This window comes from Pelobates fuscus, chromosome 4, assembly GCF_036172605.1.
Source record: "Pelobates fuscus isolate aPelFus1 chromosome 4, aPelFus1.pri, whole genome shotgun sequence".
NCBI lineage: Eukaryota > Metazoa > Chordata > Amphibia > Anura > Pelobatidae > Pelobates > Pelobates fuscus.
This window is the reverse complement of record NC_086320.1, coordinates 338,894,504-338,909,743: the sequence shown is the minus strand read 5'-3', so window position 1 is coordinate 338,909,743 and position 15,240 is coordinate 338,894,504. Positions and strand designations below refer to the sequence as shown.

At 41.0% G+C, this 15,240-nt stretch overlaps 1 protein-coding gene across 1 annotated transcript in view; it reads left to right on the top strand.

Annotated features, from left to right (window-relative positions):
- The first annotated feature begins 1,202 nt into the window (after positions 1 to 1,202).
- Positions 1,203 to 15,240, top strand: part of AKAP9 (A-kinase anchoring protein 9) — a 227,508-nt gene continuing 213,470 nt past the window's right edge. Inside the window, exon 1 of the mRNA XM_063452457.1 lies at positions 1,203 to 1,326. Coding sequence (XP_063308527.1) covers positions 1,273 to 1,326 — 54 coding nt within the window. The 5' untranslated portion in view covers positions 1,203 to 1,272. The remainder of the gene's footprint in view (positions 1,327 to 15,240) is intronic.

The window sequence follows — 15,240 nt, the reverse complement described above, 5'->3', positions numbered from 1 at the left end:
GATGAAGGAACACATTTTAAAATAGTTAAGTCTTATAATCTATAAATTTGCTAGCATCTCTTCTAGCACAATGTATAAACATTATTTTTGCTTATTCTTTAGAGGATAGGTATGTGTAACCACCAAAGGTACACTTTAATAATTTGGCTACATTATATGTACCCTCAGAATTTCTTACATTTATGCAATAAGATCATAATCGAGTCAAGGATTAAAAACCCTTCTTTAATCTGATTTCTCCTCTTACAATTTACATCAATAATAGTGCATAACTCTACTCCTGGTCAAGCCATTTTTTCACAGTGAACTGTGTTGAATTACAAAATAATGTGTAAAATGTAAGAAAAACAGGCAAATTGGAAAATAGACAATCTGGATTTTTATTTTCCTAGAATTCAGCAGTTTTTTGTTTAAATATGCTAGATTCTCTTCACAATGCCATTATCCTTGTAGTACATCCACTTATCCAGCAGAGGACAGCTCCTGCCATTTGAAATATCTGCAATGCCAGTTTGTCCTACCAGCCCAAAATCGTTTCCCCTTTGTACTCATTGTTGCATTGCAGGCAGCACCTTCCAAATTCCCCCCCCCATAAATCAATGGTGGAGACATGATATAATACACTCTATTTAATCTTCCCATTTATTATGTCTTTGTGTCTGTAAATAACTTTTCTGCTGTTTTTAGCTATAGCCTAAAAAGGATAGCAGTATAAAACAATGTTTTAAGGAGAATACACCTGACAATGTGGTTGTGAAGTTGACACATGTATCTTTATTCATTATTTGGCTGGTACACATAATGCATATACACTTGACGTGTTGAGATGATGTTACATATTTATGTAATAAAGTATATAATAATGAAATGCAGTATACATATGTAGACAGTGTTGGAATTCTGTGCACATTTTCCCACCTATTGTCTTTATGTAAAATATATCCAAAGCTTTGGGACTGCAGTTTCTATGGACTATGCTTCCCATGATGCTCAGCCAGCCAGTCAATGCACAGGTCATGTCACACATGGCTGTCTGACCATCATAGGGGGCATGGTGCCCAGTAGCTGGAGTGCCGTGGCCTCAGTTGGCACCATGTGCCCAGCCCTGTGACAGCTGTCAGAAGACACACCTCCCACTGGGGTTCAGTGTCTCTGGCAGGGCTGGCGCAGCGGTGACGTCAGAGGCGAGCGCCGAATGTTTACGTGGAGATGGGGGAGAGCGGCTGCCGTGCCTAACACTGCGTATTGCTGTCTGTGTGTGCAGGAGCTGGGATGGAGGGAGAGGACCAGGAGAGGAAGAGGAAGGTGGAAGCCGGCAAAGCTAAGGTAATGTCAGTCAGGGCGGCGACTGGGAGCATAGCACTGTGTCTGCCATCACATTCATGTCACTCTGTGTTCATATGGCAGTGTGTCATGTCATGTATGTGTCACTGTATGTATGGCAGTGTGTGCAAGTGTCATGTATGTATAGCAGTGTGTCATGTCATGTATGTGTCACTGTATGTATGTCAGTGTGTGCATGTGCCATGTTATGTATGTGTCACTGTATGTATGGCAGTGTGTGCATGTGCCATGTCATGTATGTGTCACTGTATGTATGGCAGTGTGTGCATGTGCCATGTATGTATGTATGGCAGTGTGTGCATGTGCCATGTTATGTATGTGTCACGGTATGTATGTCAGTGTGTGCATGTGTCATGTTATGTATGTATGTATGTCAGTGTGTGCATGTGTCATGTTATGTATGTATGTATGTCAGTGTGTGCATGTGTCATGTTATGTGTGTGTCATGTCATATATGTGTCACTGTATGTATGGCAGTGTGTCATGTCATGTATGTATGGCAGTGTGTCATGTCATGTCATGTATGTGTCATGTATGTATGGCAGTGTGTCATGTCATGTATGTGTCATGTATGTATGGCAGTGCGTCATGCCATGTATGTGTCACTGTATGTATGGCAGTATGTCATGAATGTGTCACTGTATGTATGGCAGTATGTCATGAATGTGTCACTGTATGTATGGCAGTGTGTCATGTCATGTATGTGTCACTGTATGTATGGCAGTGTGTCATGTCATGTATGTGTCACTGTATGTATGGCAGTGTGTCATGTCATGTATGTGTCACTGTATGAATGGCAGTGTGTCATGTCATGTATGTGTCACTGTATGTATGGCAGTGTGTCATGTCATGTATGTGTCACTGTATGTATGGCAGTGTGTCATGTCATGTATGTGTCACTGTATGTATGGCAGTGTGTCATGTCATGTATGTGTCACTGTATGTATGGCAGTGTGTCATGTCATGTATGTGTCACTGTATGTATGGCAGTGTGTCATGTCATGTATGTGTCACTGTATGTATGGCAGTGTGTGCATGTGCCATGTATGTATGTATGGCAATGTGTGCATGTGCCATGTTATGTATGTGTCACTGTATGTATGGCAGTGTGTGCATGTGCCATGTTATGTATGTGTCACTGTATGTATGGCAGTGTGTGCATGTGTCACTGTATGTATGGCAGTGTGTGCATGTGTCATGTTATGTTTCTGTCACCATATGTATGGTAGAGTGTGCATGTGTTATTATTAGTGATGTCCCGAACTGTTTGCTGGCGAACATAGCTTGTTCGTGGCGAACGCGGCGGGCAAACATATGCGATGTTCGGTCCGCCCCCTATTCGTCATGGAGGTGGGAGGGTCTGGGAGGGAGGGTCTGCTGCTGATTGGCTGGAATGTGTCTGCTGACTGTGAGGTACAGGGTCAAAGTTTACTTGACGAATAGGGGGCGGACCGAACATCGCATATGTTCGCCCGCCGCGTTCGCCGTGAACAAGCTATGTTCGCCGGCGAACTGTTCGGGACATCACTAGTTATTATGTATGTATTACTGTATGTATGGTAGTGTGTGCATGTGCCATGTTATGTATGTGTCACTATGTATGGTAGAGTGTGCATGTGTTATGTATGTATTACTATATGTATGGTAGTGTGTGCATGTGCCATGTTATGTTTCTGTCACTGTATGTATGGTAGTTTGTGCATGTGTTATGTTTGTGTCACTGTATGCATGTCACTGCACATGTATCAATATTACATGTACATGTTTCACTGATTATATGGCACTTTGTGCATGTTGTATTTGTAGCACTGTGTATCTGTTTTGTATTATTTATTCATGTTTCACTGTATGTATGGTACTGAAGTAATGCTTCATATTCTATAGTGATGTGTAATTGCAGACATGCTCCTGTTTGCATGTACCATTTTATGTGCACCACTATTTGTGTTCCATAGCGCATATGTCTCTTCATGCACCTGACGTTTTATAAATGCCACTCTTTGCATGTGTATCTCTACAAAGTGCCATTGCGGATATGTTCCTGTATTCTTATGCCATTTATACATTTGCCCTTTTCATTGTATACTGATGCATGCCTGTGCCATTATATGTCTTTTTCATTGCACGTTGCTGTTTGTTTGTTATGCTTTTTTTTTTTTTATTCTTTATTTAAGTTGTGCATGGATTAACAAACAGAGTTGCACAGCCACAATAGCTGGTGCAATCATATCATAAAACAATGGTGAACAACAGAGCGGCTTCGTATACAGTGCACTTTTTCTTTTTTATAATGGAAGATTCACTTCTAAGTTTGAGTTACAGGTCTAGACTAAGTATGTCATAAAGATTTACCCAATGGCATACTATCTAGACTGACAGTAAATTATATCGGATGCAAAGATAGTTTGAAATACAACGTGCTTGAGTGTGAGTTATACTACGCTTGGATGCAAATGGTACTTAGTGATACCATGACAGGATTATACTGCACGTTTTTATATGAAAACAAGATGGTGTTGTAGTTGCCTGAGGGTGTCAACAGAGGAAATAAAATGAAAATAACAATAAAAGTGAATGCAATCAACTAGATTAAGAATTAATAATTTGTTGCCAGCGAGTTATATCTTTTGTGAGTACATTCGAATTTTATTAGATCAGGCTGAACTGGAGTTATGAAAAGAGAGTAGGTGTCAGCAAATAATATACTTGTCCAATTGAGGCATATAAAAAACGGGTGACATGGGGCACCTTGCCTTATAGCGTGTCACAGTCACTATGGGGGTCAGCCGATGCCTTGTTGAGGCTGAGTGTTTTCTCCCAGTGTTATTCGCTGTAGCACTTGCCGTCTCTCCGGTGTGTGGGAGCTCTGAGCCGCTGTCTCTTGTGGAGCTGTGTTTTTCGGCAGGTTTGTTGATGGGTATATTGCCCCCTTAACTGGGTGCTGCACGGCGTTCTCCTGTGTTGGGCTGGGGCAGCGCTGTTTGCGCGCCGTTTTGTTGTGGTCGCTGGTTTCGGTCTGCCCCTGTCTCCTATCGTTCTCTGTCGGTTTAACCCCCTGGGAGCCCCTCGCTGGTTGCGTGTTGGTGTGCGCTTAGGGGGGGGAGGTTCCTACCTTCCTCCGCTTGGCTGCCCGTGCCGGGACCCGAGGTGGGTCCTTGAGTGAGGACGTTGGCGGTGGGGGTCGCATGCGGGTCTCCCATTGCTCCCAAAAGGCAGCGAAAATCTTGTTCAGCCGACATTCCGTCTCGAGCCATGCGCCTCGTGGTTCGGAGGTAAGGAAGGCATCCGCCATTTTGAGAGTTTCTCCGGTTGGCAATTCAGGGCCTCCAGTGGCGGCAGAGGTCTCCCAGTTTTGTTTGGGGAGCGTGTGAGGGTGGACCGGGATATCCCCCGCCGGTCCAGAAGGGGGGGAACGCAGGCCCAGGGTTGTAGTCGCTGCTTGTCTCGGCGGTGGGAGAGCGTCCGCCTCTCCCGCGCCCGCCTCGCTTGTAGGCCGCAGGGACCTGTCGGGTGTGCATCGCAGGAAACTACTCATTTAAGGTATCGTTTTGTTCCTGTCGATGTTGTCAGTTGCTTGGTGGCCTCCTAGCTTCTTTTTATCGCTGTTTTGTGGGCAAAATGATGCTTTATTTCTCTTGTTTGGCAGGAGCTGTGGAGGCTAACATCCTCTCTGCTCTGAGGCTAGGCCACGCCCCGTGTTATGCTTTTTAATGCGTACAAATTTGTATGTACCACTGTATGCCTGTGCCAGTGAATGTATGGCACTGTAAGCATGTGCCATACATTGTAAGTATGCCCCTTTATGCAGTGTATGCATTATATTTATCTCTCTCTAACTTGTATATTACACTTTTTTGTGTTCATGTACCTTTTCTTGTTTGTCATTTAGCATGTGCGCCATTGTAACGATGTTTAGTGCATGTATCCAAGAGTATTCATTACGTGTGACTAAAAAACTGCATTGTGTACTTTGATTGTGCTCACATTGTTGTCTTTGTCATTTGTCTTTGTCATTTTTCAGTAGTTGTGTGATATTGATTGTCAGTATGTTTATTAATTTGTTTTTCCATGTTACATTTTGCCATATGGCACAAGTTCTGTTTGTGTCAATATGCATATGTTCCTTAATGCTAATGCCATCACTGTGTTATTTGGTGACATGTGCACACTGTGTGTCACCACCTGTTGGTAGTGAGATGCTTTATATGCTTGTTAGCTATAGTGTCACACTGTGTCAGCTTCTCTGAATAAAGCAGGTGGCAGACATGGTCGGCTATAATTGTCAGTATATATGCCAGAACTCGTATTTTACAAAACTGTGGCAAATCAAAATACAACTGGTTCCAGGAGACAAAGTGACAAGCTTGTTTTGGTTATGAAAGTAATAAACCTATGTTTACTGTATAAGAGAAAATGTTATTATATGAAGCATACATAGATAATTTACAATTATAGCTAAGCACAACTGTTTGATTTCAATAAACTTTTTTTTTTTTATTCTGCACTTTTGGAGTACTGAGATTCTGAATAGAAAATATACACTTTTATTTATTTTGGGAGGTTTTGACACCTTCTTAAGAAAAAAAAGAGTTTTTAAAATCCTGTCTCTATTTTACATTTTTGCTCTAATTTAATTGTTCTACTTATTTTTGCAATGTGGTCACTGAAAATAATGTGTGATATATTGAGTACCACTAAAGAGTTATCCGATTTTTACCTTTACTGGAGACAATTGGATTATTATGGAATTAGTGCAGTTTTACATACCGTAATTTTGCAAGTTTTTCAGTGTCTAACTTTAAAATCGAGAATAACTACCAGTATAAGTACATGTAAATGATAAACACCAGCATTAAATCCGCATTGTTGTTAAAATTTGACAAATACCATGTTATGCTATGTGTTAATTTTTTTTTAAACCTGATCATCTTTTCTTCTAAAAAAATAAAATAAGGGGCGGGGGCCTGACATCCAAGCGTAGCAGTCACATGCTTGGCAAGCTCCTGCTCTAAACACTGATTTGAGGCATTAAAAGACTGCCAATCCACAGATCAAACCGTGCAAAATCATTAGCGTGAAAAAGGGCATCCTGGCGAACCCGCAAGTGTCAAACTTCTGAAGTTACTCACCGGATCACCCGACTCCTGACCTTGCAGCCTGCAGGCGGACCTGACGCGGAAGGGACGGACGCTATCATGGCGATCTAGTTGGCCAAGCAAACCACGCAGATTTGATCTCTCCCCCCCCCCCCTCACCCCTTTGGACCGGCTGGGGATATCCCGGTCCCCACCGGGGAACACTACCACACCTTCCAGGCATAAAAGCTTATATTTACCCTACCGACAAGGGGTGTGTAGTGAATCCAAGATGGCCACCGCACCGACCGACCACCTGTCCCACTGGGAGATAAAGTTCCAGGCGGCCTTTGACACTTTGTGCAGCGTTCTGGACTCTGATAGAGTCCCGCCAGCTACAACCCACACACCTCAACTGAGCCCACGGAGGCCTTAAGCGTGGTACTGTCTCCCTGTGCCTCCAGAGGGCTGAGGGCCAAGAAGAGCCAGAACCCCTCGCAGCCTGCACCTGTGATCAAACGTCCCTACAAAACTCCGGCAAGGAGACAAGCTCCCAGGCGGAGACCTCCTCGGCCTAGCTTGCCTGCAAGGGGCTCGCACACCCAGGTAGCCCAGCACTCGCCAGCACCACAAAGACCCAGCCTGACTGCAGCGAGAAGAACGTGTAACAGTGGAAGCTGGATGACAGCAACGGGAGATACAGCCTGTGATGGTCCCGAAGACACCGGCCACCTGCCTCAGCCTGGCCTGCGGGCTAAAGGCATTGGATGAAACGGGACTTTGAGTTTCCCTCCCCTCCTCCCATAACGTTAAGTCTAAACCTAAGCGGTAGCCTCTCGGTGGTAATTTTGTTTATTTCTCTCTAATCAGCATGCCTTCACCTCAATACCGTATATAGCAAGTGTGCATCTATCTATCTCTGTTAGATTATTTTTATTCCACTCTGCCATTGTTAATATAGACATTCTAGTCTAGCCTGTTACGATACAATAACAAAAATGTGCAGTATATCAGGTCCACATTTACACTTTTGTTGATTCATCTATGCGTGCTGTTGTGGCACTTCACGTATGCTTGTAAGTATAAGGCATGGAAAAATAAAGCATTAAAAAAAAAATTCAAAATTAACAAAATATCTTCAGATTTTTTTTTTTTTTTTTTTTAAGGACAAGTGGGCACCAAGTATTACCAAATAATTCAAAGAACCTTTTTTTCTTCCCTGCATTGGGAGGTGCTTTAAAAACCACAGGTTCTAATTGGCTGTTTTTCATATGCTCTCTTTAGCCTTTTACTTTTTTTTTAATTAATAACATTGTTACATAGATACATAGGCTGAAAAGAGACATGTGTCCATCAAGTTCAGCCTTGCTCACATTTGATTTTATGCTGTTGATCCAAAAGAAGGAAAACAAAACAATTTGAAGCATTTCCAATTTTGCAACAAACTAGGAAAAAAATTCCCTCTTGACCCCAGAATGGCAGTCAGATTAATCCTTGGATCAAGAAGCATTTACCCTACATTGAAAAATTATATAAATGTAGGGTAAATATTCAGTTTTTGCAAGTATGCATCTAGTTGTTGTTTAAACATCTGTACGGTCTCTGATAAAACCACTTCTTCAGGCTGAGAATTCCACATCCTTATTTTTCTTACGGTAAAAAACCCTTTCCTTTGTTTTAGACTAAATCTTCTTTCTTGGAGTCTAAACGCATGACCTTGTCTCCTATGTAAAGTCCTGTTTGTGAATAGATTACCACACAATGGTTTGTATTGGCCACAAATATATTTGAATAATGTTATTATATTCTCTCTGAGGCAACGTTTTTCTAAACTGAAGAGGTTTAAATTTGTTAACCTTTCTTCATAGCAAACCTGTTCCATTCCTTTTATGTGAAATATGAAAAAATTGGAAAGCATGAATATATTTTCATGGGATAATTCCAGACATCTCTAAAATTGCATCCCTATTTACATGATTAGTACATGCCATAGAAGGGGATATAATATGTCCTTCTGCAGAACACACCTAAAGATTTATTATAGTAAGAATTATGGAGGATGGCCTGCAAGGATTTCATTTATACTATAATGCCAATTAAACATGGCTTCAATAATCAATCCTACAAAAGTAGCAGAGCTTGACAAAGATAGAGTCCCAGGTTGCTATGCCAATACAATTTTTTTTTAGCACAATACGTTTTTTTTCGTTCCACCACCACCCCTTTGCTGGGATGCATCTGCCCCTTTGTACACCTATGTGACATCATGGTATCATCCTGTCTGTGTTCTGCCTGAATACAGTGGTCAGGAGTGCCAAAGTAGATAGGGAATCTGTGATTATTACAGTTAGTGTGTGTTTGAGTAAGAGTTGCTAATTTGATATGTGTGTGAGTTGGTGATTTGGTATGATTGCGTGTTTGTTTAAAGAGACTGTAGCTTTAAAGGACACTCTGAAAACCAGAAGCACTACAGCTTTGGTTCTCCACAGCAGTTTGAGCATTTTGACAAAAAACAAACCTGTGCACTTCCAGCATCCAAAGCCTGTGTCCTTGTTTGCTATTCTGGCAGTGCTGCTAGAACCAGTCAGTAGATACTGAATAGGCTCCAGTATTTGCAAAACAATTTGACATAATGCTACAAATGAACTGTTGGTGGTAATACAATTGTCCTTTTAATGTGTGCAGAAGTATGGCTAACAGTATATGAATCACAATAATGGAAATGTTGCCTGGCTTATAATTCTCTAGAGAAATTTGTCAAGATCTGTACTGAGAACCGTGTGAAATAAATGAGTATCCTGAGATCAACTAGTAACAGCATGGATGGTGGGGGACAGGTGTTCATTAATGCTAAGTGCTAGAATGTTTTGTTTTTTCTTTATAGATCATGCTGAGATAAGATGATTTGTAGCAAGAAAAATGCAATATCATATATGTGAAAATATCTTTAACCCAGGGCTGTGAAGGAGCAGCTCATTTTGTCATGCTAATAAATATTCCCATCATGCGTAGTCATTTTTAGGTTATACAGCAGAATAAACAGAAGGTCAGAATAGTAACTGTAAAACTTTGGTGACCAACTTTATCTTTCACTGGTGCTCAATAAGTGCATTTATTATGCAGTGTGCGCAGTATGTCTCACTGGGTGGTGGACAGTACAGGTGCTGACCAGTCTCTGCCATCTATCACACTGATGACAATTTAGATAAATAAAATATCCAGCTCTGTTTTCGTCACTGCTCACCGTTTTATCCTTCATTTTGCAATTCAGTTTTCAATTTGTCACAATTTGATGCTTAGTAAATAAACCATTTTATGTTCACTCATTAAACCAGCAAATGTGTCTAACTGAACATTTTAATCCATAACAGCCAAATTTGGATAAATGAATAACTCTTTACTAGATTTACTATTATACACCCACTCAAATATATGTATCTGGAAAATGGCTGACTTTTTCACTAAAGTTTGAATTTTTCAGAAATTGAAAGTGAATTTCAAATGATAGTCTAAAATAACTAAATTGGAAAAATAGCTGACCCAGAGAGTTTTTCCATTTATGCTACTTTGGTCACACATTTGAAATTCACTTAGAATTATTGACAATTTACACTTGAATCAACTTTCTAGCCTTCTGCTCTATATCCCTATCATCAGCGCTGAATTGGCAAATGGAAATGGTAAACCCTGGGAGTGTTGGATTTTAATGTTGGTAACTTAGTATTTTTCAGATTGGTAATATATAAATTGTGAGTTGAGAAAAGTGGTTTCCTTTCTGTTTCAATGTAAGCAGTTGTTAGGACAGGTTTACTGGCTCTCCTATGTCATTTGGTGTGACAGCTGTAACATTTGGCTATGTTACTCCTTTAATCTCTTTGCAGTATCAGCTGTCAAAATGTATATTGCAAGTTCTAGTCTGCAACTGCCGTAGGCTGCTTACCAATAACTAGAACTGATCTATTGTACAAAGATGTGTATTTATATTTGCCTATTTTCATGTTCAGTTTGACATATGTCCTTTATCAGGACTGGAGTGGCTTTGTCTGCTACATCAATGTCTCCTGGTGGCAATATTGTCTTTTCTCTTTCTCCTAATATGTCTAGTGTTTGACATTTTCCTTTAAGTCACAGTTGTAATTATTATTGACATTTATATAGCGCCAACTTATTCTGCAGCACTTTACAGTATAATAAAATGTAATTACGAAATGTAACAGGAGCAGTAGGTTGTTAAGGACCCTGCTCAAACGACTTTATAATCTAGAGGATTGTCTTCTTCCCAGTCCAAGGCGCATGTGATACATGTAGCATTGTGTTAAAAAAGTTATGAATTGGAAAAATTCTCCAAGCCATGTCTAGAATCTTTATGAAATGCTCCTATTAACTGTGTTGGAATTTCACTGAAATTTCAACCCATTCCAGAGATCTGCAGAGTCAAAGTAGGGAGTACTTTGTCTCTGTATATTTCCTAAGCCTGACCCTGCTTGACACTGGGCGAGGCTACAGTCGTCAGGATCTTGCGGGGCAGTATTGCAAAATCTGGATCTTGGTTAATCTTGAAAAAAAAAAAAATCAGGATTTTGACCTCTGATGCCCTGGAATTGTCCCATATTATTTCTTTTCTGCATTTGGACTTCAGTGAATTATCACATCAGTCTTCCAATTGTTTAGGTAGAATAAAACCAAGGAATGGTGGCAGTAGCTAATGATTTTATTTTTATATTGAGTTTTACTATCTGGTATGTCGTGGTGGACCAATCCTGGATTGTCATTGCTTTGCAGTCATGCTTGAGAGCAACAGCACATTTATCATGCCTGTTCTTGAGATAGGGGTAATAGCTGATTGGTAGTTGGGTGGGCATTAGAGATGAGCTGTCACTCACCACATGCGCGATGTAGCTTTCACTGCTTCTGACAGAGCAGTATTGGATTCAATGTTACTGTATCAGAAGGAGCTAATTGGGGCAGTCACAGCGCTCGGCGCACATGCACCCAAGATCGAACAATGTTTCTATATGCTCTATGAGAAGCATTTGATAGGTGCGCAAATTAGAAGAAGATATGGTATAATGAGGCAGGTTTAAGCTTGTTTTACAGGGTTTTTTGGAGAAAACTAAAAGTAACCTATGTAATAAGTAATTTAATACGATAATAAAGAGAGTTGCAAAAGGGGATGGAGTAACCCTTTAAATATCACAAAGCCTAGATTTACTCATAAACTAGAATATAAAGTAATACGTCCCAGTACCTTGCCTATTTATTAATGAAAAAACAATGAGCTGTACGACACCAAGAATTAAATGTGACTGCTACTTACTTCATCCACATTAGACTCGGCAGCATCAAGATCTACACCAGGGTTAGGCAACCTTCAGCACTCCAGCTGTAGTGGGCTACATAATGCTTGTACAGTCATAATATTGACTAAGAGGAATAATATTGAAAGGATTTTCCTACCTCTGATTTATACCAACATTTTTCGAGGCTCACAATGACCTCTGTTGTATGAATCTTTTTGGATCTGCTTTGTGGATGAAATAAACATTTGTCATGTTTAATTATTGATGTTGTGGAGATCATTGTTTTTTCTCCAACTCAAACATTAATTCATTACTTGTACCATATTCTTTTTACTTTTAGCTTGCTACAATTGTATTTATGCAAGTGTGTTACATTGAAAGCATTAATACCTGTTTGTATTATAATGACACACTGGCACATTTTAAAGCTGCTAGACATCCATCTTATCTCAACTGTATGTTCACATGTCCATCTGTATTACTGTAACATTGCATGTACCTCTTGCTCTATTCTATATGGTCATAATCTAGTAATGGCAGGTTGCCTTGACATGGCATATTCTAAAATCTCATGCACTGCTTTGTCCTTATGATTTAATTTAGATTTTTTTAAATGTTCATTTAGGTGAAAGTTGTAAATATCCACTTGTTGTGAACAGACAGAAAATGATTCTTATTATTATATATTCGGCAGGACCCCTTTTATAAGGCATTAGGGAGATAATATAGAAAAATAGCTAATGAAAAAATACAAGTCCAAGAGTAGCTGTGACTGCCAGTCTGTGTGAGTATCTTGGCATCATTAACGCTGCAGAATAGGGAGTGTGTTGTACAAGAATAAGAGTCCTTTACATGTGAAAACGTGGCAGTACATTTGGATACAGTGTTTACCTGCAGATTTGGTGACGTCCTTAGAAAGGCTCTAGTTTATCTCTAATGAAAGACTAAGTAACACAAACAGGTTTTAGTCACAGTGAAGTAACCTGCATTTTATTGCTGCATTCCTTCTATGTAACAATAGGTAGTTAGGCCTGATTTTCATTGTGACAGAAGCACAACATTTTTTTTTTATAGCAGGAAAAAATTGTAGAATTCACTTACCGTATCTTTCCGTGTATAACACACCCTCCATGTATAAGACGAGCCCAAAATTAAGAAATAAATATTTTAAACATCTTTTGATATTTTAGAGGTGACTTCTGAGGAGAACAACACACTTCTGATTCTCATGCCTCCCCTTTGCTAAGGTACTCTGTGAAGTTAATGGCTCTATAGTGCATGCTGGGAGACTACAGCTCCCACGATACAGCACGTGGTGTGAAGGCATGCTGGGACATCACAGCAGTATTTCCTCTGCTCCCTGATCCCCATTTACTCCCCCATAAATATAAATCCGAAAGCAAGATCTACCTGAGGTGGATCATACCTTAAAGGGACACTATAGTCACCAGAACAACTGCAGCTTATTGAATTTGTTCTGGTGAGTAGAATCATTACCTTCAGGCTTTTTTGCTATAAACACTGTGTTCAGAGAAAATGCAGTGTTTACATTACAGCCTAGTGATAACTTCACTGGCCATTCCTCAAGTGGCTGTTAGAGATCTTTCCTGGGTCATGGCTGCCTAAAATGCATCCAAACATTCAGTATCTCCTCCCTCTGCATGCAGATAATGAACTTTCCTCATAGAGATTCATTGATTCAATTCATCTCTACGAGGAGATGCTGATTGGCCAGGGCTGTGTTTGAATCATGCTGGCTCTGCCCATAATTTGCCTCTTTGTCAGTCTCAGCCAATCCTATGGGGAAGCACTGTGATTGGATCAGGCCCCACTTCTGATGATGTCAGCAGACTGCATGTTTTTTTTTGAGGCAAACAGCATGCAGAGTTACAGCTTCTGGCTTGAATACTGTAAGATTTTGCTATATTTATGGAGGCATAGGGTGTTCCTGACCCTATAGTGATCCTTTAATAGGGCTGCTCCTTTTATGATATGGCATGTCTCTGGAGCTCCGTTAGTAGAAAGTGCTGATATCTGCTGCAGCTCCCATGCAAATAGGGACCTCTTCCTCCTTGCCACAGCATTCAGAAGTGTTTTTTTTTTTTTTAACCCTTGCAATGACATTCCGTGTATAAGACAACTCCCAATTTTAGAGTAAAAAAATTTAGTATAGACATTTCCTGCTTTACGGACCCACCATTTTGTGCCGGCGCTCTGTGGAAGCAGACCAAAGCCTGAAAGGGAGGGGGGAGGAGGGAAATGGGACATATGGATGAGACACCTGGAGGGGCTGGGAGGGGGTAATGAGATACTGGGAGTGGGAAGGAGACACCTGGAGGAGCTGGACGGGGGTAATGAGATATTGGGAGGTGGGATGGGACACCAGGTTGGGCTGGGAGGGGGTAATGAGATGATGGGAGGGGGGATGAGACACCTGGAGGGGCTGGGAGGAGGTAATGAGATACTGGGAATGGGAAGGAGACACCTGGAGGGCCCGGGAGGGGGTAATGAGATACTGGGAGTGGGAAGGAGACACATGGAGGAGCTTGGAGGGGGTAATGAGATACTGGGAGTGGGAAGGAGACACGTGGAGGAGCTTGGAGGGGGTAATGAGATACTGGGAGTGGGAAGGAGACACGTGGAGGAGCTTGGAGGGGGTAGTGAGATACTGGGAGTGGGAAGGAGACACCTTTATGGGGCTGAGAGGGGGTAATGAGCTACTGGGAGTGTGAAGGAGACACCTTTATGGGGCTCAGAGGGGGTAATGAGATACTGGGAGGGGGAAGGAGACACCTGGAGGGGCTGGAAGTGGGAAGGAGACACTAGGAGGGGCTGGGAGGGGGAAGGAGACACATGGATCGTCTCAAACCAACAAGAAACAAGTGCAGTGTTACATTCAACAAGTGCAATGTCGTTGAGGAGTTAGATGACTGATGATGATTTGATGAAGATTTTAATATTGTGTGTCTTCCTTTAATGTTTCTACATTATATATGTATTTTATATGCTTTCATCTTGTATTTGTACTTCAGAATTAAGGTTTTCAATGGAAAAAAATGTTTGGTCAGGCACGGAACCCATGTTTATTACATTGCAGTCTATTGGAAATTAGTTCTCACTTTACGAACTCTCACTTTATGATCTAGGCTTCGGAACCAATTAGTTCGTCGGGAACTACCTGTATATGATATATTAATAGTAATTTCCTCCATTTTTCTTCAGTATATAGGAAGAAAAATCTATGGCTGTACATTTGCAAATCCCTGTTACAAAAGCCTTATAGCAAACATGTGATTGGTTAATGCAGGCTAATGCGCTGCAAAATGCCTTCCTGCTCCAATCAGCATTCTCCTCATAGAGATGCATTGAATTAGTACATCTCAATGGGGAATGGTCAGCATCTCCATGTAGAGTGTGGAGACACTGAATACCAGGAGAGTGGCCGCCTGATTGAATGCATTTACAGTGTCCAACCTGCAGAGACCAGCTATAGACAACATAACCACTACATTAAAGGGATT